This window comes from Lipomyces arxii (assembly GCF_038497795.1).
Source record: "Lipomyces arxii strain Phaff 12-163 unplaced genomic scaffold V1512scaffold_2, whole genome shotgun sequence".
Lineage (NCBI taxonomy): Eukaryota > Fungi > Ascomycota > Lipomycetes > Lipomycetales > Lipomycetaceae > Lipomyces > Lipomyces arxii.
This window is the reverse complement of record NW_027117701.1, coordinates 264,730-285,259: the sequence shown is the minus strand read 5'-3', so window position 1 is coordinate 285,259 and position 20,530 is coordinate 264,730. Positions and strand designations below refer to the sequence as shown.

The window sequence follows — 20,530 nt, the reverse complement described above, 5'->3', positions numbered from 1 at the left end:
ACGTCACATTTATGCAGATTCATTCTCAGAACCACTACATGCTACTACTACACTATAACCATTCATAGGTCCAATTCCATTAGATTTTAACATACAATTGCAAGACTATAAATCAAAGCATAATATGCTCACATAAATAAATATGCCATAAATAGACCATATCTATCGCCTAAAAAAAAACCCCAAAACAAAACAAAAACACTTTAAGCAGATGAAGTCAAGTTGGCAAATCCCAATTCGTAAACGAAACCAAGAGTCAACTTAGCATGTTCAAGCATATGGTCAAAAGACAATCTGTCGATAGTGTCGCGAGTAGAATGGATGTAGGGGTTAGAATCACCGAATGTAGATTCAATGACAAAAGCAGATGGATATCCAACCTTCGCGGCCGAGGCGTGGTCAGAGCAAGCGTATCCACATTCAGTCTCGACGTAAGGAATGCTAGCATATGCAGAAACGACCTTCTTGATGAAAGCAGTCAACTCTGGGTGGACAAAGTCAGTGATGACACCAAGAGACTCGGGTAAACCGTTATCAAGAGTCTTCTTGACAAACCCAGTCATATCCTGCTGAAGCATAGCACCGACCTGAATCTGACGCTTAGCATACTCAGAGAAAATGGCCTGGGAACCCAAAAGACCACCTTCCTCTGCAGAGTACCAGTGAAACTCAACAGTGTTGTTGGGTGTAAATCCGTTTTGAACCAAAGCACGGAATGTTTCAAGAATGGTAACAGTTCCAGAGCCATCATCATCGGCACCAGGGGCTCCAAAGAAGGAGGGAAAAATAAGGTTGATGGAGTCTTGGTGGGCACCAACAACGACGGTCTTGTCAGTGGCAGAACCATAGTTAACACCGGGAATACGAGCAATAAGAGAAGTCTGCGGCCACGGGTGATGGAAAGGAAAAACTCTGATAGCAGGGTTAACAGCAGCGATAGCCTTGACTGTATCAAACAGCCAAGTCGAACTGTCAGCACCAGTAGTGGACTTGTAGTAACGGGTGTAGAACGAGGTAAAAATTTCAAGATTTGCCTTCATGTTGTCAATGGTAAGATTGGCAATATACGGCGCAGCAGTCCCATTGAACTTGACCTCGGTAGGATACGTCACGTCAACGGCAACCTTGACAGCATCTGATGCTTCAGTGATATCGAAGAACTTTTTTCCTGCCTAATCCAATCAGCATTAGTGAATATCAACAAAAGCAAGTCGAGACAACATACTCTCTTCAGCTGTAGCTTATCGGCCTCGGAAATCCACTGCTGACCGGTAGCGGTCTCAATCAAACGCAATTCGTTTGGGTTGAACAAGGTCTGGGTGTTGTATTCGGACAGTAAAGCCGCAGATACAATTGAAGCTGACAAAACAGCTGTAGAAATGGTTGAAAATCGCATATTTATGAGTCTTTGTATACGAGTCACGTAGAGCAAGACAAAGGAGGTAGCGAGTTTAAGTACTCGAAATCAGACCGCGGCGAAAAATGGCGGCACTTCAAAATTGTGCGGCTCAAGTCGGCGAAGCCCGGCACCCATACAAATTTGTGACCTAACCCACCCAAGTCCTCTGCATCGAGAAGTAGTAAACAATGAATTTTGACGTCAGACTACAGAAAAAAAAACCCGCCGGGCCATGGGATTGTTGATATTTACTTTATTTTGAAATACTTTACACGTAAGCGCATGCATTCCGCACGTCTAGTCCAACAGCAGATCAATATTCACACTTCGTAGGGAATCTATAGCCCAGCTGGGATATTTTGACTTGTTTTTCCCATACAGAGTTGCAAAGAAACTTTTTACAAATAACGGGAACTCGTCCTTGATAATAGCTGCTTGTGCTTGACGCATCAGGTTAAGCTGATAGTGCACATTATGAAGGGTTAGCATGTGAGCTGCGCTGGTTTCCTTTGTAGATGTTAGCAATTCGAGTACAAAATTCTGTTGAGCCTATACGTACCTTAGCAGCAATGTGATGAATGAAAGATCGGCTAATACCCATTCCGCCATTTTCCTTTGGTGTGCATATAGGACATGCGCAATTCTCCTCTACTGCTGAAAAATCGGTTGCAAAACAGTTGTTTCTCAGATTAAGTACGCCTTTGGCAGTAATTGCGTTACCAAATCGCTATCACTTATCAGTATCTAACAGCGCTGCTAATGTAAAGTTCACATACAGCTGTTCTGGTGGGATAGACACAGTCAAAAAGATCAACACCTAATGCAACCGCAACCACCATGTCTTCCGCGTATCCCTGATATGATGAGACTACGTCAACCCACTAACTTTTGCATACTCACAACTCCCATACAGTATATTGGTTTGTTTCGAGGTAATAGATCCGTGCAATGCGACACTCTGGATATATTAGCCACAGGACTTTGAAAAGACCCTACCACACTTACACTTGACAAAACTGCTCCTTGGCCTCGCCACCAGACAATCCACCAATAGCAATTCCAGGTGTGTCTCGTTTTGCCATTTCTATACAGCATTGTTTTCGCAAATCCAAATCAAGTCCGCCCTGGATGATTGCGAATAGGTTCTGCCGGTCTGGATTTTTGTTTGCAGCAATGCATCGGTCTAGCCATCTTATGCTCCTGTACATAGCCTGTTTTGAATCAAAACTTAACTCATCCATCTTATACCAATTACGCACTTCTTCAACTCGTGGTCCGGTGGTCAGAGTATGCACGACATCATCAAGTTGCATACTTAGCTAGTTAGTAATGCTGTTTCAAGCCACATGATTCATACATAATATCAGAACCTATGCTATTTTGCAACTCAATTGAATGTTCCGGGGTCAGCAGCATAGGGCTACCGTCATGAGGACTTAGAAAGCGTACTCCTTCTTCTGTAATTGTAGCCAATTTCAGCAACGACACCATTTGGAATCTGAAATATTAAACACTTGACTAAAAAACAACTCCATAACAGCTCACCCGCCACTATCTAAAACTTATCAGCCGAGTAGTAACGTTTAGTGAATACGACATACCTGTTAAGATATTTCGCTTCCATGATTGTAGTAGATGTGCGCCACCAACAGTATCCAAAACGTCTTTCCCAGGCTTTAATCCCCTATCCCATTAGCATAAGCGCCTTGTCTGCGTCAACCCAACGTACAAATGGTAAGTGTTGTTTAAGCAAATCTTACACCCAAGATCCTCAAGTTGTTCCGGAGTCAGACCTTTTAATGAAGCTTGAGTTGCTACAGGCATAAACATTGGTGTTTCTACCTACCACAACAGTCAGCAGTCAGTTCATCTCAAGCAGTAGTACTCTATAATACCAGTCCATGTGGAAGAAACATGTTCGACGCTCTGGCTTTTGACGTCGAGCACTGTGCAATAACCTCGAAGGTCAGAGCAGATTTGGCGGCGTGTGGTAATGTTGCCTGCATCATCACTGCTATAGCTTCTGTTCTGTCTATCTATCCCCAGCCAATTGCTCAGCCCTCGTTCCTGAATGTGAATTTAATTCGAATACGCGTTCAAAAAAGAACATCTTGAGCCGCACAACTATTTTCACGATTCTTCGTTGTTACTTCTAATGGCAATATTCCAGAAGTTTTTTTTGCGAGCCCTTATTAACAGTTGCTAGATAATGTTCTCAAATGGCAAATGTCACTGAAGAGCCTTTTTAAATACGAGGCAATATCCACATGGCAACTAACTCTCTGGTACTATTTCTTACATTATGCAAACAGAACAAAATACTCCAGTCCCGATATAAAACATGCTTTTGATCTATCTCACTTATCGTACGACAAAGGAATTAACTTCCTTCTCTTGCGATCCTCCACTTCCTCTTCATCATCCAGTACAGTCTTGACCTCTGCCGGTTTTTTTGCGCTTGCTTCAGGTTTCTTCGAACCCAATGCTAGTTTGAACTTAGAAGGCGGAGCAGATGCAGCAGAAGCTAGCTTTGATGAAAATCCAATGGATATAGGTTTAGCAGCCTCTTCTTTGTTGAACGACATTCGAATAGGCTCTGCAGCTCGTCTGAGCTCTTCTTTCTTTGTATCATGGCCAGATCCACTCTGCTTGAACTCTCTCGGAGCTATTGAAGACTCACGGCTCCCGTTCTCAAGCGCAGGACTGAGATTTTCCAAAAATGAGTCAGTCGCCGCAGACGCATCACGCTGTAGATCAGAAAACATGTTGCTAGGCTGTTCAGCAGCCGCGTCGCGTGCATCGTTATCTGCTTCACGTGATCGAAAGGCAGCTCTGTTGCGTAACCAAATGGATCGATCGCGATAATATTCGTCAATACGCCGCTCTGCTTCAACCTCGTCATCCCATTCGTCAAGAACTCTAAGCATCGATGTTCTTGTGCGTTGATACCGTTCCTGTTCGTCATGCTCACGGCGCATATCCCGTTCCGCACTAGTTATCCGTGACTTCTCATTACGGATATATCGCCGTTCTCGTTCAATAAACCTGGCCTCCAATTCGTCTTCACGTTTGTCTCGTCGCCGTTCTTCCAATGCTTCATCTGAAATGTCATCCGGACCATCATCAAGCTCCTCTTTGCCACGGCTGGAGTCCTTTGCAGAAGACAGAGCCTCCACTTCTCGCATTCTAGTTGCCATAGTCTGATCGACCTGTGACTCGCTTGCAAGACTGGCTTGCCGCTTCTGTGCCTGTATGCGCTCTAACCGCTGTCGCTCCAGCTCTTCTTCCCTCTTAATTCTTTCTCGTTCTCGCTGTGTAGCACGTTCACGAAACGCTACAATTTCTTTTAAAACAATCTCTCTCTGCTCAGGTGGGAAATCAAGCAGCTCATCATCACCTCCAAGTGCAATGCCTCTGATATAATCTGGATTTTGATCTTGTGCATTCTCGTCCGGCTCTCCTCTCTCAATAGCTTTGTCATGCTCTTCTTTGCGTGCAACTGGATCTTTCCATATATTTAGTAAATCTTGTGCCGCTTTCCTTCCCTGTTCCACCACGTAGTTGTCAACTTGCTGGCTATCAATCAGGTCTTTTGTACTTTCAGCGCACGTAACCTGGGTCTGTCAGAAAGCATAAAGATAAAATTTATTGCGCCTTACATTTAATTTCACGCCTGTCCGTTCGGCCTGAGAAAGGTCTTCAACTTCTTCACCTTCTTCCACTTCAACAACAGGAATCTCAATGCTGCTCAAACTTTGAAACCCCTGTGTCAATGCTTTGGCATCCAGAAACTCTACCAACGCAAAATTTTTTGGTTTGCCCAAAGCATCACGCATTCGAATCCATCCAGCAACTGGACCGCTGGCCTATGTTGTTAGCACTCATCTGCTCAACCTCTACTTAGTTTGATCTCACTTTAATAATCCTTGCCAGCCAGAAGTCGTCCAGTTCAGCCGGTATCGACCCCACAAAAATTGTCCGAATTTGTTCCTCTCCAGTTGGTTGCCGCAAGTTGGTGTCTGTCAAAAAAGACGATGATTTAGGAGGACCTGTGAGACTATCCTGCTGATCTTGTTGAGAAACAAATTGTGGGGCTGACCCAGATCCATTCATTTGCATATGCATAGGCATACGCATGCCTGGCATTGGCATCGGCATGGGCATTCCAGGCGGCATGCCTGGCATAGGCATTGGTGGCATTGGAAATCCGCCAGGAACACCAGGGCCACCAGGTCCTGTTGAAAATCTGAGTGGCGGTGCTGTAAACGGAAATTTGGGCTGTGCCTGAGCTGCTACACCAGGAGCATTCCGGGCTGCCATACCAGGTGCCATCTGTGGAGGCACAGCCGTGCCAGAATTCTGATATACCGCACCCGTAGTGGTAGGGTATCGTGCTAAGTTTGTCAGTTATCTTTCTTGCAATTCACCCCATCAAATCTACTTACAAGGATACTGCGATTGAGACATTGTGCTTGATGTCAACTTTCTTGTCTTCGTGAGCTCATACCTCAAGGACATGAAATTTCAATTCAGCCCCTACCCTGTGCAGCTGCTATGGTACGTATATGCCATAAACCAGCTAATGCACTGTTTTGAACAAATTCATCTTGATCAGACTTTTGACTGTTCAATCATTAGAACCAGCCAAAATGGTCAATTCATTAAGGTGTGTTCGAAATGGACTAAGCACAGTTTATAAAAAGCCAATACTAGTTTCGAGCAGATTCTTATCGTCAACAGCCGGCCGATTTGACGACAAAGACCCAAAGTCCGCAAAATCAGCTGGACAGGAAAGGCTTCGGAACATATATTCAGAGATTGACAAAGAATACGTGAAAGAACGAAGCACGTTTAAGGAAACCGCATCAATTCCGTCGCCGTTGATATCAAGAATACTGTCGGATAATTCTCGAGGGCAAAGAAGTGCCAGCACGGATTCGACACGAGACGAACTGTTACAGAGATTTTCACCTGTCAATATCGTAACGCTGGAGAACAGGCCACGAGTGGGTCCTTACTCTGGACGAACAGTTGAAGTCTTTAATCCTGCCCAACTCGTCACGCGATTGCAGGTGCTGAACAGAATTTGCAATGCGAATAATGTATCCAAAATTGCAAACAGTTACAAGGCTTTTGAAAAGCCAAATCACAAGCGAAAGCGATTGATTTCAGAAAGAACGAAGAAGAAATTCAACAAGTCTTATGGACACATGGTCAACTTGATGGAAAAGTACAGACGAATGGGATACTAATGAAGCATTTTGAAAGAAATTAGATGTACATATCAAAAATGCATTATATTACAAACTGTATTTTAATTGCTGGCATCGACCCACTCCGCGCTTGACATTTGTTGCAATCGACTCAGTGCACGAGCAAATGCAAAAATCTCCTCCGCTCCGGTAAACATGTTCAGGTTTTTAAGTGCCTCTCCATCGACACCCATTTCTGTAACAGCGGCAAGCATATCCTGATCCATCTGGCCACCACTACCGTCATTTTTAAGGATATGCTCAAATGGGACTTCGGACGTAGCAACAAGCTTCCCGTGACTCTCGTAGACGGCGTCTAGAAAAGTTATAAATCTTCTTGCGCGGTCCTTGTTCTCCAACGTCATGACGGGAATGTCAGTCACTACGAACGCGTTGTAGTTTCGCGCGAGCTCGAGATAGTCAGCTGAGCTCATGGGTTGGCCACACAACTGATCGAATGTGTATTGCGCTACCTGACCCGACACACGAGGCACTTTCAGTTGTCTGCCCCAAATAGTATGGAACGCAGCGTGAGGAGGATCTCGCGGATCAGCAAAGAACTGAAACCATTTCTCTGCATGCTCCCTTGCGCCCGCGCCTAATGGCGAATGATACACGTTCTTCATCGGCCGCTCTATCCTACGATAATCTGTGGGTGAATCGAGGCAGATCACCTGCAGTCTCTCTTTGATCAACTCTATGCATGGTATAAAAGACACCCGCTGAACTCCGTTAATGTACAGTTCGTCCGGTGCCCGATTAGATGTGATAACAAAGATCACGCCATGGTAAACTAATGCTTCAAATAGCCGCCGCAGCAGCATAGCATCGGCAACATCGACAACTTGAAATTCGTCAAAGCAAAGCACACGTGCTTCATCTGCCAGTGTAGCAGCTAATACAGGAATAGAGTCAAAATCTGAGCCATGCTTCATTTTAAGAACATGAGCCTGTTTGTGTACATTCTGCATAAATGCGTGAAAATGAATTCGACGCTTCGATAAGTGAGTTGTGGGAATTGTTGTGTAGAACATGTCCATAAGCATAGTTTTCCCACACCCAACGTCTCCGTAAAGGTAAATTCCTTTAGGGACGTGATCTAGTGATCCTTTCGTTTCTTTGTTTGGGACTATTTTCTGTAATAGTCCAAACAAGCCGCTTTTTGGCTTCAAGCTATCAATACTCGGGTAAACAACCGGCGGCGGCATGTAACTGACAATACCGTCATGCAGTGTTTTCAATAAACTAACAATCCCTCGTTGAAACGGGTCATCTCTTATTTGGCCTTTCGCAACAAGAAAATCATATTGTTGTAACGGATCTAATAATGTCAGCAAGATACTTCAAACGGAGTACTCATAGAATTTTACCTCTCTGAACAAAAGTCGAATTTCTTATCTCTTCTACATTTGTGCTGGAAAAACGTATACCTTTCCTACTACAAATATGGTTCCTGTATATGCAATGATTACTTATTCGGTGCGTTATTAGAGCTTGTCGTATTTGCAGTGCTCGTACTTGTGGAAGAATCGCAGAGTGCTCAACAGCCAATAATTTGTTGAACCTTCTCATTCTATAGTACAGTTTCTATGTTCCTCTACCATTCAAAAATATCTACTGTAACTGCGGACAACCGGCAATTAAAGTGCTCGTGAAATACAGGTACAGGGACTTCAGGTGGTGCGGCGCTTCGAATTCGATTTAGGGGTTTTCGTATTTGTCCTCGGCATAATTATTATCATTAGAGGATTTCTATCATTACAAAATGTTAACCACAGTAAATTTCCTGAATATTTTACAGCATCAGAACTACCACAACAATAATCAAGTTCGTCATTTAAAGTCAATGTAATTATTGAAAAAAATGCTAAAATTCCAATCCTGTCAGACTGTATATATTCAAACCAAGCTGTATCTGTTTGTAACCTCTATCATATACTTTATATTTTTTGTTAAATTCATGTCTTTAAACCAATACACCTTATAAATCCCAACCGTGTATGCTAAACTGCATTCTATACTTACCTCAAATAAAATTTAGCACTTGCTCTGTATCGTATTTCTCTATATAATTCAGATCATCCGTACCGAAGGGCATTAACAAATATAGTCCATAAAGGCAGGAGAAACTTATATGAACACTTTAGTATGTAGTAACTGCAGTCCGATTGGCAGTTGCCTTCTGTTCGCTAGCCATAGTCTGATTGTAAGTCATAGTTGTGTTTGACGTGGTCAAATTTGAGAACAGCATTCCACTGCTGGGTGTAGCATAAGGTGCACAGATTTGATCAAATCCGACCAGCCAGTTCTGAGCCCACTGTTCAGAATCAGTACAAGAATAACATGAGACGAAATGAGATCCCAATCCGCAATAACACTTGTCGTATTCGTCCCACACGTCCAACGTCATTCCAAACTTGTCGTAACACCCCTTCACCTTGCGGTTCGTTTGATCACAAATCAAGTAGCAGTCTTTTGCACCCGATACAAAAACTGCATGAATCAAAATACAGACAAGCACCGCGAGAACTCCGGAATGATTGGATTTAAACAGCATTTTTTTTTCAAAATGGGTGACACGATAGTAGTAAGTCAGCAGAACAGAAAAAATACTGTAAATCAGATCAGATTGAGGCATATCAGAAATGGTGAGTGCGCCGCCGTTGTGAGAGTATCAACGTGGTCTAGCTGCAGCAATCAAGCCCCGGATCAACAAATTAATTGTGAACAGCAAGGTTTAGGTCTAGAAGTTAACACGTCTTATTCTGAGTATTTTACACTGTTTTAAGCGATAGTTGTTAATTAGCTTTGCATTTCATAGTAGCAGTTAGCAGCTCAAAGTCCAACTAAACAGCCTTGGTAAGCGAGGCGAACAGAGATGTGTCACTTTATAGTTTAGAGATAAATAAAGTTTAGTGAGTAGCCGTCAACGAGTCACATTACAGCCGCACCTTATTCACAGGTGAGCATGTGAGGGTGTTGTACTGGGGGAGTTCTCATCATATTAATCATTTCCCGGTATAAATCTCAGTTGCAAGCAGAAATGCTGCGAACAATAATGATATGACTTTTGATTGTTCATAATTTGTTCACCTACAGAGCTGTCAAGAAGTTTTGCCTATTAGTGATATTAGGTGCTGTGAACAACCGGAACTTTTAATCTAGTGGAGCGTTTTATTTTGTATGCTGCGACAAAGTTTTGGAGCGACACAATGCTTTTAGCAACATTCTAGCATCGTGATACTGAGCTACACATAACTTAGCATATCGTACGGTCGTCACGTTCTCAGCTCATAGAAGACCGTGCCGCCGAATATCATTAGTGAGTGCAACACTTCGTTAATCGATTTAAACGCCTACTGTACTCTGTTATGGTTTGTGTTTGTCTGTAATTTTGAATCAGCAGTCATCTTAAACTTGAAGTGTTACGAAATTTATTCCAGCATGCTGTGTTGAACCGTTATGGATGAAGAGAAAGATCTTTGTAGTTACTAGAAACATAACAAACACTACTAAATATCTCTTGCGATTTTTTATGCGAACTGTCAATTCGGCAGTCTAGTAATTTAGACTACTGACGCTATTCAACTTACAACTGTGAACAGTGGTGAAGACGCGTAGAGACGTGTACTATAAACAAACGCCAAACTTAGTCACGTGTTTACTTAAAATCTACAACAGGGCTAGGGCTAAAATTGGGCAGCCGAGCTGCCTCGATCGACAACGTGCGTCTCGAGCATCTCTAATTATTGCATCATTTAAACCAGAAATTGAACAAATTTGAGGGCCGGAAAAGCATGCAGATTTGGAATACCGCTAGGAGGAATCAGCGGCATCCTCCCGCATTGCAAGATCAGGCTCAGCCGACACATTCGACGTCCTCACCCAGGTTGCAACAGCAGCAATCTCAACATCAACAACCACAACCACAACAGCCTGCACCACAACCACATCAAGACCGATCACTTTCGCAAACTCCTATCACACAACAACGAATACCTAGTATCAGTTTACAACGGGGAACGCCATCAAGATCCGATAATAGTAGGCGAACAAGCGTCGCTAGAGGAACGCCGACCCCTGATTCTGGCCCAGTCAATGGCAAAGCTAATGGTACTGACTTGGTTTCAACCCAATTGACTGCGAACGAGACAGTGATTGGACAATCTGTGTCGGCACTGAAAGATCTTCTTCGAAGCGACATAAATCCTGATGCTGTTACTGTAAGTGTCATCAGACTGAATGAATCTAAACACCATTGATAATCTATAGAAACTAAACTCAAAGGATTACACTTCAGAGCCAAGCTCAGAGTTTGACATTCAGGCAACAATTAGTCAACTAAATGACGACAAGTTTAGAAACGAGATTGACGCAGTAATAGCTGACGATAAAGACATTTTCGATATTTTGGCCATTGCCGAGCAAGAAAGCTTAGATCGGAGTGAAGAGCAGACTATAGTCACAAAATACGAAGACGAAATTGAAAAATTTAAAGATTTACATCACTCAATCGAGAAATGCGATACTGTTCTGGCATCTGTTGAAGACTACTTGTCGCTATTTGAGAAGGATCTGGGTCTATTATCCACAGAGCTTGAAACACTGCAAAACAGATCTATTTATTTAAACAAGCGACTTGAAAGTCGAAAGGTGATATCTTTGTTTTTTTTCGTTTAGATTCACGTTGACACCTTGGTAGGAGCTTGAAGTGAAGCTATCTGGGCTGATTGACGACCTTTTAATTCCACCTCGTATAGTCAAGAGCATAGTTTCTGGCGAAATCAATTCACAGTGGATTCAATACATTCAATTTCTTTTCACACGAATAAAACGAATGGAGTCATTTACAAACGAAGCGCAACATGTTGCGGACTCAATTGCGCTCGTCGATGAGATTCAACCTTTATTGCATATGTTGGCAGAGAAAGCTGTAGAGCGGATACGTAATTTTTTTGTTCAGAAAATCAAGAGTCTGCGAGCACCAAACGTCAACGCACAGGTCATCCAGTATAGTGTATTTCTCAAGTTTCGTCAACTTTACTCATTTCTAGCATTTGTTAATCCACAACTGGCTGAAGAAATATCACTTGGTTACATCAATACGATGAGGTGGTACTACTCTTCTAATTTTGGGAGATATCTAAAAGCCATTGAAAAACTACAAATAAATGTAGTCGATCGTACAATGCTGCTCGGGGCTTCAGACGCTTCACGAATCTTGCCGTCAGCAAGAGGCCCGTACGCTAATGCCAACAGAGACCCGCTTATCCTTGGTCGGCGTGTGAACATTGTATTTTCAACTGACAGTTCGGTAATGATGGAAAACACTGCCGAAAAAAATCACGAGGTAAATTTTGGATCCATGATTATGGCATTCCTCTAAGCTAACCGATTTAGACTCATTGGATGGAAACTGAATTCCGCAGTTTCAATCTCGCATTGATGGACAACGTGTCGGCAGAATATTTATTTATTGTCGATTTCTTCACACACAAGACACCCGAGCAGCAGGCCCAACTGTTTCAAGACATTTTCCAGCCGACTTTTGACCATGGCGAGGTTTCCTTGCACAAACTATTAGAAGCCTCTCCGTACGACGCGTTTGGACTGCTTTTGTGCATTCGTGTAATACAGCTCTTAACCTTTGAGTTGCAACGACGAAACGTCCCGGTGATGGAGTCCTATTGCAATCGGCTTAATATGATATTGTGGCCGAGATTCCAGATTATCATGGACGCGCATTCAGATCAACTTCGAAGGTTGTCGGGCCGGCCATCGTTAAACTCAGAAGAAAGTGGCACTAAAGGTGGTTTTGCAAGAGCAGGTTCCGCTGCATGGAACGCGACAGCAAGTTTACTTTCATCGTCTCACATTACGTCTGCACTCCCACATCCAGTCACTCAGCGGTTCGCGAATTTTCTCCACGGAATTCTTGAGTTAAGCCCGGAAGATATGGAGTTTGAGCCAGTGTCAGTGTCGATGGTTCGGCTGCGGAATGAGTTTGAAGCGTTCTTGACAAAAATCAGCAGCAAAGTTGTTGCACCTGGGAATACTCAGTCACCGCAGCATCAAAAACAAAATTCAGCATTGCGAGAATTGTTTCTTTACAACAACTTTATGCTGGTCTATACAATCATCTCGGACGCAGAAGGGAAGCTCGCCGAACAGGAAAAAGCACATTTTAAAATATTGACTGAGGCGTATGCCACGCAACCGACGACTTCACCAATCGTGCCGTTGCCACAGTCTGCATAAAGGAGTTTTGTCATTTGTGAGTTAGCATGTGTAGATTCATTTTGAGCAAAAAAAAGGATAGATGTCCTAGTAAATTTAATTTGCTAGAAAAAATACTTTAACTATAAAATACAATACGACCTTGCTATATCATAGTGTACAGCGACCAAGACTTTAGTATACATATTAACCGTCTCTCCTACTATACATAACATGTACAGACACTAAAAACAACATAGAACTTACACAATATTAAGTCCAAAACAATATACCAGATTCTCAAAATATCAACCTCAATTAACATAGAGAACCCATCTCATTCTTCCTTGCTCTAAATAATCGTACACAGCATACTATCACCCGTCGGCATTAAGCCAGAATAGCCGTATAGAGAGCCATCAACGCACCGATCGTGCTGCCAATAAATGGAGTCTTTGATAGCACAGTTGCTACAATAGGCTCGCTCTTAACAAATGGAATACTTGGCTCCATTATTTTGGATGCTGTGACAGTGGTGCTGCCAGCAATGACGGTTTCGGTCACACTAGTGCAGCTGATGAACAAAAGATACGCAATTAACAGCTTAGTAACGTTGAATGTCAATGGGTCAACTGTGAACCTACCACGAGCACGAGCAGGCTTGGCTGTTGTAAAGTTGAAGAAATAAGCCACGACTAAGGGGATCACAATAAAGTACGCGGCCCAAAACAGCAATGGCTGCCAGAACGCGCTATAGTCAGTCAGAGTCTTGTAATCAGGAACATAGAAGGCTGGAGTCGAAAATTTTGGGCCATAAGGTACTTTAAATGACGTGACTTTGACGACGCGAGGCAATACGTGCAGCAACAAGCATAATAACTCATAACCATTCTCAAGTTTGTTGAGTGTTGAAATCGTCGACAGACCAGTACGAGCACGAGCAGTCATTTTCTTGGCTACTATAGACACAGAATCAACTTTATCAACCACAGAATCCTTCGCGCTTGAAAATAGCTCGGTAACTCTAGAGCTGGTTGTTGCAATACCACCAGCAAAGTCCGATACAGACCCCGCAGGAGACGGCAAATCTGAGTCTGTCGAAAATGGAACCGCGACATGAAACGGAGTTGGGCTCAAATCAATGGCAGATTTCTCATCAGGTCTATAAAGAACGCGTCAACAAATCGCGTAAGTTTAACATTCACTTCGTAAACATACTTTGGAGTCCTGCGTCCACGACGCATACTTGTTCCACGAGTCTCAAAAACATAAAACGACGCGTACTTTGGATCAGTAGACAACAGGTCTGTATTGGATGAAAGATGCTCAACAATGCGACTTTCAATGTCACTCTTGAATCCTTCTGCTCTAGATAACTTAGCAAACGAACAATAGATAACTATTTACATACGAAACACCAAGATCAGCAGCAAGGTCAACCAATTCTTTCTTTTTAAGGACACCTAAACGGACAGACATTTTGGTCTTTGTTGTCGTTGATAGTGTTGGGATATTGTAGGAGAGAAGTGGGGCGATGAGATGTAAACAACGGGAAACAACTCAAAACACGACACAAAACCCTTAATCTTCCATACGCGTTTCTTGAATCAGAACAAATTTTATCTTTCTACCAGTAATACTCCTAAAACCTGTCCAAGCATATGCCAAAATACACCTCTTTAACACCTTCATTCTTAGATGCGCCAAAACTCTCAGCCTTAGATATTCGGTTGTAATTCTCCAAGACGGTAGAAATTAACTAACGAATCATAATGGACCCCGTCCAAGCATACGCCAGATACACTTCTTGACACCTTCATCCTTAGACGCGTCAAAAGTTGTAATCTTTGATCTTTGATTGTACTCCTCCAAGCAGGCAGGGAACAAATTGTGATCTCCGACTCTAACCGGAAATACTGCCTCCTTCTCAAACCCATCTCGTACTTCCAAATCCCGGACAACCTGTCCGTTCAGTGCTCGTACCGTACGCCAATACTGTTCATCCGCATTCGACTCAACATGTCCCTGTTCTGTTGAGCCTCCTCCATAAGGCCCATTGCCTTTAGCATCTTGACCAATGTAGTAGGCATTTCCGACCTGATGACTCCATAACTTGGATTTTGTAGTCTCAGAATCCGCTATAAGTCCTCGTTGAATATCGGCGGAAATTTTCAAAACGGGAGTGAACTCGTACACAGAATCTACATCAAGTGGGTAATGGTACTCATGCTCACCTAAAACTGTAGAAGACTGCCTGATCTCTGTTTCCGCTATCACTCGTTGTTGCTGACCACTTTTCCCATACATCTGCTTGCTCTCGGACTTACCCCAGAAACTACTGACATATTCTCTTGATTCTTCAAACTTCAGTATACTCCTGATCAATCCAACTCGTGTAGCCACTGAAGTGACGTTAAGCGTAGTCTTGTCTGGACTAACGATACCGTCACTGGTAACCGATAGAGGCTCGACATTGTACTCCACAATTTTACCTTCACCGTCAGTCTCACCGGTCCAAGCCAAGACGTTACCACTGACAATCCAGTCGTGCTCGATGCTTTCATCGTCCCCTGTTGCAACCTTAATCTCAATCGACGCCCCTTCCCACAAAGACGGCAACAACGGAGTCAAGTCGAATTCATACATCGGAACATCATATGCCCCAATTCCAACGATTGGCCGCCACAGTCCCGGAGAAATTCCACCGGTGTAAATGACTGGGAACGGAAATGTAGCGGCCACCAGCTTGCCATCAACATACACCTGGACCTCACGATGCGGTCCATGACCATCTAGACCAACTCCCGGGAACGAGTTCTTGTACTTCGATACCACGTTCGCGTACCAAAACTCTTCAGCGGCATTTCCCGATGAAGAAACAAGAACTGTGGCCTTATAAACTTTCCGCGACAAAGACACAAACTGTACGGCAAGATCTTGTGGTAACGAGAAATGCGATGGCTTGTTGATAATACTCTTTTTCGAAGATATCGCAACAATAGTATCCGCCGGCGCATCTGTCACCGTCTCACATTTATAAAAGGTCGCAGTTAGTTTCATTGCAAACTTCCCTGTGTAAGTCTCATCTACTAAATTTCCCATCTCAAAAATCAATCGCTGCTCTTGTTTCAACAGTGCCAAAAACTTTGTCATGTCTTTAGTGTACCGGAAATAAATTCCTTCACGCGTAGGCTCTGCTGTCGATGTCCGCCAGACCTCATGATCACCTAAAAATACCAATGCAAGGCGGTCAAATTGCCGACCTTGTGACGTGGACGACAATGTGAAATGCACGGTTGAGAAGTCAACAGTTGGCGGCTTGTATTGACCTACAGTAGTAAGCTTCTCTTTCAATCCTTTCAAGCATTAAAGAAGCATACCAACAAATGGCCGACCATACGAAAACCCAAACCTGTGCTCCATTATCACAGTCTCATACACTTTCTTCCCATTTGAAACTGGCTCTTTATACACCTGAAAAACCTCTAATGGTCCACTTTTACCTTGTATCTCATCCACAACAGTTGGTAACATTGACATTTGTGGTCTCGTCGGAATGGTTGGATACACTAATGAGCATGGAACAATCACCACCGCCATTAGTAACACGACCACTATCCGCTTCATCCAATTCGGTCGCGGCTTACGTAAACTACTCATCAAAGCCTCATCTTGACGTTTCTCATCAAAAGCACCAAGCTTCAAGCCCATTGTGATTATGGTATGTCGATGCTCAATTGTGGGCCGATGATTGCAATCCAAACCGTCCTCGGCACGTCACGATAGCTGATAGCAACTAGCGAAAACTTTAAATCTACACCGTCTCTGCGAGGCTACTACAGTTTGAATGTCATGTGCGTTACTTTATTATTCCAGTTATTTCAATTATTTGAACAAATAACTTAATACCCTATTTAATATACTAATAATTAATTATTTCATCGCCTAAACTTCTCCGCTAATGCTTTCGTGTGTTCAACAGTTCGAATCTTGGTCTCAGCGAGATATTGAACCGCGTTAATGCAAAGGTATGTGAATGATCCCACGCCTCGAAAAATAGCAAGAACAGCAACAGACCACAAAATAACTAAACTTTGTTAACTTCATACGTCTTCGATCTGTAGGTCGTGAACTTACAAGCAAGATATCCGTTTGTTCCGGCCTCTCCGATACCATACGCTTCTGTTACAACTAGAGCGAGCACCGAATTGGCGACCATCCATAATAGTACAACTCGTGTACGAATTCCACGATAATAGTCCTCCTTAATCGTTTGCTCGCTTGGACCTTTAACTTCGACTTCTTTTCGTTCGCGCAAGTTAGCTAACGCATCTTCATAACCTGAATCAATGTCAAGTTGGGCCGAAGGCATCTCAACCTCAACCACATCCTTGCCCAGTCCCTGCGTATTCTCTGCGGCACCAAGATCGTTGTGAATTTCGTTATCGCCCTTTGTTCCCCAAGTCACGTCGTGCGTATTACAAAGTGCGTACACTTGCAAAGTGCAAATATACGAAGGCATCAGCAAGAAATATTGAACCGCGCTTGTGAACATGTGCCACGGATCCAAATACAAAAGTGACATAACCCAGTACAGTCCATACGTCGACAGAATTGATGCAACCATGTTCACAAACGTGCTTCTACCAGTGTCACCTCGATGAGTCACTGCACGGGCAATATAATAAAATCCACATCCGGTTGAATATGCTGCTATCACCGCGAACAGAATCATACTACCCATAAATAGACGCTGTGCGCCTTGAGGACGATTTCCCAAACTGATGATGAATTGAGAACCAATCAATGTTATGCATATGATCTTCAAAACAACAAAAATATAGAATCCTCCGTTGTGCCCAAACGGATCAACTTCAGGATCACTTAAGCTACCAGTGATGAAGTAGAATGTCAGAAAGAAATTCGCAAGCGAGAAATACATGAAGAGCATGCTAATGAACTGATAGAAAAACTCGATATGAAGCATCGCCTTGCGAATATAGGAGTGGTCTGTCTTCCAAATCTGTCTGAAGTGAACTTGTGCATAAATGGCAGCAAACATGGCACCATTAAGCCATCGTCTTCGCTGACTGATGAATTCGGGAAGTTTGTCTATCAAATTAGCCATTGACTCTATAGTATTTATAAAGCAACTTACCAGGAACGTCTGTATCACCTGTGCAAGCCTTCACGTGCTTTAATATCCACTTCGCGCCCTTCTTAGCTACAAGTTCCCAACACAAAATTCGATCTTCCGCAAGATACATGTTTGCAGTAAATACATCAGCGTTTTTGCCTTCAAGACTCTCTCCCTTGAAGTATTGTGCGAGTGGACCATTGCCGTCGCTATCGTTTTGTAGCGCGATATATCTATATGCTGACAGTGCACCAGGCAGTACGCTGATATATCCGAAGACACTTTCCATAGGCTTGTCTAAAATGTTTGACATCTTGTATTCAAAATTCTGTGCTGCCACAATTGGATTCAACAAGTTCTTCCAACCTTTGCCTTTCATGGCCCGAATCTCGCCGGATGCACCAGCAACATTGGAATTCTGATCAAATGCCTTCCAAAGATGGTACAGAGAGGTCTTTCCCGGTCGTGTTCCAACGTCGAGTAATATACAAACATTTGGCTCTAGAAGTGGGCAAAAAGCATTAAAAAGCCATCGATGAGAATTGAGCTTTTTGGAATTCTCTTCTTTGAGACAGAACAACATCTGCACTGGTACAACACCTTTCTCAGCTCCTTTGAATTTAAGATCCGAGTCCAGTGATATTTGTGTCGTGTACTCGTACAAATGTGCTTTCACTGTCTTGCCATTGACAGAGTTTTTCGCAATTCCATCTTGAAAAATACCCATGGCAGCCATGCAATCAAGAACACGGGGATTGATATTTTTTCTACCATCAGCGATGACTGTTACAACAATCTTCTTCCAGCCATCCTTGCCCCAAACACGACTTTTTGAACGTGAACAGAGATGTGCGATGTTTTTCATTACTGCATGCAGTGTTCTGGTAAAATTCACTTCATCTTCATTGTACATCGTAATACAAATGCACAGTTCCGTCTCTCGATCATTGTTCACCGGTCGCAACGTGAATCCGAACTTGGCAAAATCGTCCGGGTCACATGTAGCTGCTGTATATCTCATGTAAGTAAACTCATCATTATCTCTACGTGGCAAAAAACTGTACAGCTTTGTTGGAACAGGGCAGTCGAGAACCAAATTGCCACGGACCAAGCGTACTTGTTTGCGAGCGATGAATCTTTGACTTCGAGGTTGAGTGAAATCTGGTACAGATTCCACGACTGGACTCTTCATAGACTCGCTGCGAGTCCCAAAAGACAAAATTTCTTTGCCATCAAAATTTGTAGTATCTGAATACTCATCGTCATCCTCTTCGGTCAGTGCTTTATAGGATGCCGAGTCAGATTTTTTGCTCGAAGCATATGAAGGAAGTGAAGATCGCAAATATCTACGGCCTTCATCGTCCCTGTCATCCTCTGGACTCGGATCAGCGAATACATCGTCGACGTAGCGAGTGCTGGCTGCTTCTAAGCTTGGCTGTAAGATTGGCGCGGGCAACAGAGTTCGTGATTGTCGACGACCCAAAGATCCAGAAATTGCAAGACTATTAACAGACTTGGGGCTGGTTTCTGGCATTAAAATTTGTGAGTCTCCGGTGTGACGAGCATGCATATCTTCGACTGACGGATAGGCAGGGATTGGTCCAACAGGGCCTCCAGACAAAGCGGCTGGTGGGACAGGTAAAGGTCTAATAGCAGAATTTGAAGGAGCATATGGCGAATTGTTGCTTGCGTTAATCCCATAGGTAGCATTAGGAGGAGGTGGTGTGCTGGGTGTTGCTCTTGAACGTGACTCAATATGGGCTCGAGAAGGTGACTCAATTGTTTGATACCGAGGCGATTGGTCCATCCTAGCTTGATGCGAGTAAGGCGTTCGAGTCGGGGACGGCGGTGTGGTGTACGGAATTGCCGGATCATCTGATTCAGTTAATAACACATGTCATGAAGCACAAGTGCGATTACCTAGCAACACAGATGTATTTGACAGGCGAGCGTAGCTGCCTCTGAAAGGTATTGATCGCGGCAGAGAAATTGTTGGCTGATTGTCATCTTCGGTGCTATTAGTTAGACTGCGCAGTGGACTTGACTGTCTGGTCGGAGACCCAGGATTGTCTACTCGGCGATACATTCGCTCTTCGTTTGTTAAATTGTATGTGAATATGCAGAATAAAAAAAAGAGACCCAAAAGACGTGTGTTGGAGTAGGGGGTATGAGGTAACTTCTGGTCGGACAAGTCTTTAAATAGCGTGAGTTTAAATTTAACAAAAAGATCAAAGTCCCAAGTCGGAGACTGTAAACACAAACAAATAATTGGCCGCACACCGTTGCCATGGTAACAAACAAACTTCTATTCTAACCTTCACTTAATTTAAAAATCACACTATATCGTCTATATTGCATCTTTTAAAAAATTAAAGTCTGAATTACATTACAATAAAAAGAAGTGGAGTCTTGCTCTAAGTGCTGCTGAAAGTAAAGCCCGGCATTCAGACCAACTATGCTAGCAACAGCATTTGTTTTACGGCTTGCTTAGTGACTACAATCTATGTGACACCAACAGGAAAGCAA

General features: G+C 43.2%; 10 protein-coding genes across 10 annotated transcripts; 2 read left to right on the top strand and 8 right to left on the bottom strand.

Annotated features, from left to right (window-relative positions):
- Window positions 1-61: 61 nt before the first annotated feature.
- On the bottom strand, window positions 62-1,443 carry V1512DRAFT_257723 (uncharacterized protein). Its single transcript, XM_066915287.1, has 2 exons — window positions 1,226-1,443; window positions 62-1,172 (listed from the first exon to the last, which is right to left on the bottom strand). The coding sequence occupies exons 1-2, from the start codon at window positions 1,394-1,396 to the stop codon at window positions 204-206; spliced, it is 1,140 nt and encodes a 379-aa protein (XP_066773435.1). The 5' UTR covers window positions 1,397-1,443; the 3' UTR covers window positions 62-203.
- A 192-nt stretch (window positions 1,444-1,635) lies between these two features.
- V1512DRAFT_257719 (tRNA-guanine(15) transglycosylase-like protein) lies at window positions 1,636-3,664 on the bottom strand. The gene is made up of 11 exons (XM_066915286.1): window positions 3,295-3,664; window positions 3,129-3,241; window positions 3,001-3,083; window positions 2,945-2,954; window positions 2,757-2,897; window positions 2,659-2,713; window positions 2,405-2,610; window positions 2,300-2,357; window positions 2,176-2,253; window positions 1,959-2,126; window positions 1,636-1,906 (listed from the first exon to the last, which is right to left on the bottom strand). Exons 1-11 carry the CDS (start codon window positions 3,406-3,408, stop codon window positions 1,697-1,699), a joined length of 1,236 nt encoding a protein of 411 aa, XP_066773434.1. The 5' UTR covers window positions 3,409-3,664; the 3' UTR covers window positions 1,636-1,696.
- Window positions 3,665-3,756: 92 nt separating this feature from the next.
- V1512DRAFT_202220 (uncharacterized protein) lies at window positions 3,757-5,719 on the bottom strand (the record flags this gene model as incomplete). The annotated part of the gene is made up of 3 exons (XM_066913254.1): window positions 3,757-5,013; window positions 5,059-5,265; window positions 5,315-5,719. 3 exons carry the CDS (start codon window positions 5,717-5,719, stop codon window positions 3,757-3,759), a joined length of 1,869 nt encoding a protein of 622 aa, XP_066773433.1.
- A 310-nt stretch (window positions 5,720-6,029) lies between these two features.
- Window positions 6,030-6,803, top strand: V1512DRAFT_257714 (mitochondrial 37S ribosomal protein bS21m). Its single transcript, XM_066915285.1, has one exon. It carries the CDS (start codon window positions 6,049-6,051, stop codon window positions 6,649-6,651), a length of 603 nt encoding a protein of 200 aa, XP_066773432.1. The 5' UTR covers window positions 6,030-6,048; the 3' UTR covers window positions 6,652-6,803.
- V1512DRAFT_245523 (ATPase) lies at window positions 6,714-8,011 on the bottom strand (the record flags this gene model as incomplete). The annotated part of the gene is made up of 2 exons (XM_066914376.1): window positions 6,714-7,972; window positions 8,008-8,011. 2 exons carry the CDS (start codon window positions 8,009-8,011, stop codon window positions 6,714-6,716), a joined length of 1,263 nt encoding a protein of 420 aa, XP_066773431.1.
- Window positions 8,012-8,376: 365 nt separating this feature from the next.
- On the bottom strand, window positions 8,377-9,499 carry V1512DRAFT_257712 (uncharacterized protein). The gene has a single exon (XM_066915284.1). It carries the CDS (start codon window positions 9,287-9,289, stop codon window positions 8,795-8,797), a length of 495 nt encoding a protein of 164 aa, XP_066773430.1. The 5' UTR covers window positions 9,290-9,499; the 3' UTR covers window positions 8,377-8,794.
- Window positions 9,500-10,362: 863 nt separating this feature from the next.
- On the top strand, window positions 10,363-13,043 carry V1512DRAFT_273913 (Sac2 family-domain-containing protein). The gene is made up of 4 exons (XM_066917749.1): window positions 10,363-10,874; window positions 10,924-11,304; window positions 11,354-12,001; window positions 12,052-13,043. Exons 1-4 carry the CDS (start codon window positions 10,449-10,451, stop codon window positions 12,907-12,909), a joined length of 2,313 nt encoding a protein of 770 aa, XP_066773429.1. The 5' UTR covers window positions 10,363-10,448; the 3' UTR covers window positions 12,910-13,043.
- V1512DRAFT_257707 (uncharacterized protein) lies at window positions 12,984-14,391 on the bottom strand. Its single transcript, XM_066915283.1, has 3 exons — window positions 14,279-14,391; window positions 14,086-14,235; window positions 12,984-14,029 (listed from the first exon to the last, which is right to left on the bottom strand). Exons 1-3 carry the CDS (start codon window positions 14,344-14,346, stop codon window positions 13,258-13,260), a joined length of 990 nt encoding a protein of 329 aa, XP_066773428.1. The 5' UTR covers window positions 14,347-14,391; the 3' UTR covers window positions 12,984-13,257.
- Window positions 14,392-14,396: 5 nt separating this feature from the next.
- Window positions 14,397-16,745, bottom strand: V1512DRAFT_62335 (peptide N-acetyl-beta-D-glucosaminyl asparaginase amidase A-domain-containing protein). Its single transcript, XM_066918456.1, has 2 exons — window positions 16,248-16,745; window positions 14,397-16,196 (listed from the first exon to the last, which is right to left on the bottom strand). Exons 1-2 carry the CDS (start codon window positions 16,576-16,578, stop codon window positions 14,635-14,637), a joined length of 1,893 nt encoding a protein of 630 aa, XP_066773427.1. The 5' UTR covers window positions 16,579-16,745; the 3' UTR covers window positions 14,397-14,634.
- On the bottom strand, window positions 16,625-20,201 carry V1512DRAFT_257703 (chitin synthase-domain-containing protein). The gene is made up of 4 exons (XM_066915282.1): window positions 19,925-20,201; window positions 18,026-19,879; window positions 17,005-17,979; window positions 16,625-16,954 (listed from the first exon to the last, which is right to left on the bottom strand). Exons 1-4 carry the CDS (start codon window positions 20,088-20,090, stop codon window positions 16,806-16,808), a joined length of 3,144 nt encoding a protein of 1,047 aa, XP_066773426.1. The 5' UTR covers window positions 20,091-20,201; the 3' UTR covers window positions 16,625-16,805.
- Window positions 20,202-20,530: the final 329 nt, after the last annotated feature.

Coding starts and splice junctions, on each gene's coding strand:
- V1512DRAFT_257712 (XM_066915284.1), bottom strand. CDS start 9,289: ATGCCTCAATCTGATCTGATTTACAGTATTTTTTCTGTTCTGCTGACT.
- V1512DRAFT_257714 (XM_066915285.1), top strand. CDS start 6,049: ATGGTCAATTCATTAAGGTGTGTTCGAAATGGACTAAGCACAGTTTAT.
- V1512DRAFT_257719 (XM_066915286.1), bottom strand. CDS start 3,408: ATGATGCAGGCAACATTACCACACGCCGCCAAATCTGCTCTGACCTTC. Junction 2,611..2,658: donor CCGGACCACGAGTTGAAGAA/GTGCGTAATTGG, acceptor GATTCAAAACAG/GCTATGTACAGGAGCATAAG. Junction 2,127..2,175: donor TCTATCCCACCAGAACAGCT/GTATGTGAACTT, acceptor GATAAGTGATAG/CGATTTGGTAACGCAATTAC.
- V1512DRAFT_257723 (XM_066915287.1), bottom strand. CDS start 1,396: ATGCGATTTTCAACCATTTCTACAGCTGTTTTGTCAGCTTCAATTGTA. Junction 1,173..1,225: donor ATAAGCTACAGCTGAAGAGA/GTATGTTGTCTC, acceptor TGATTGGATTAG/GCAGGAAAAAAGTTCTTCGA.
- V1512DRAFT_62335 (XM_066918456.1), bottom strand. CDS start 16,578: ATGGGCTTGAAGCTTGGTGCTTTTGATGAGAAACGTCAAGATGAGGCT. Junction 16,197..16,247: donor GTATGGTCGGCCATTTGTTG/GTATGCTTCTTT, acceptor TTACTACTGTAG/GTCAATACAAGCCGCCAACT.
- V1512DRAFT_273913 (XM_066917749.1), top strand. CDS start 10,449: ATGCAGATTTGGAATACCGCTAGGAGGAATCAGCGGCATCCTCCCGCA. Junction 10,875..10,923: donor TAAATCCTGATGCTGTTACT/GTAAGTGTCATC, acceptor GATAATCTATAG/AAACTAAACTCAAAGGATTA. Junction 11,305..11,353: donor AGCGACTTGAAAGTCGAAAG/GTGATATCTTTG, acceptor ACACCTTGGTAG/GAGCTTGAAGTGAAGCTATC.
- V1512DRAFT_257707 (XM_066915283.1), bottom strand. CDS start 14,346: ATGTCTGTCCGTTTAGGTGTCCTTAAAAAGAAAGAATTGGTTGACCTT. Junction 14,236..14,278: donor GCTGCTGATCTTGGTGTTTC/GTATGTAAATAG, acceptor TAAGTTATCTAG/AGCAGAAGGATTCAAGAGTG. Junction 14,030..14,085: donor CGTGGACGCAGGACTCCAAA/GTATGTTTACGA, acceptor CGTTCTTTATAG/ACCTGATGAGAAATCTGCCA.
- V1512DRAFT_257703 (XM_066915282.1), bottom strand. CDS start 20,090: ATGTATCGCCGAGTAGACAATCCTGGGTCTCCGACCAGACAGTCAAGT. Junction 17,980..18,025: donor AGGTGATACAGACGTTCCTG/GTAAGTTGCTTT, acceptor CTAATTTGATAG/ACAAACTTCCCGAATTCATC. Junction 16,955..17,004: donor AACAAACGGATATCTTGCTT/GTAAGTTCACGA, acceptor AACAAAGTTTAG/TTATTTTGTGGTCTGTTGCT.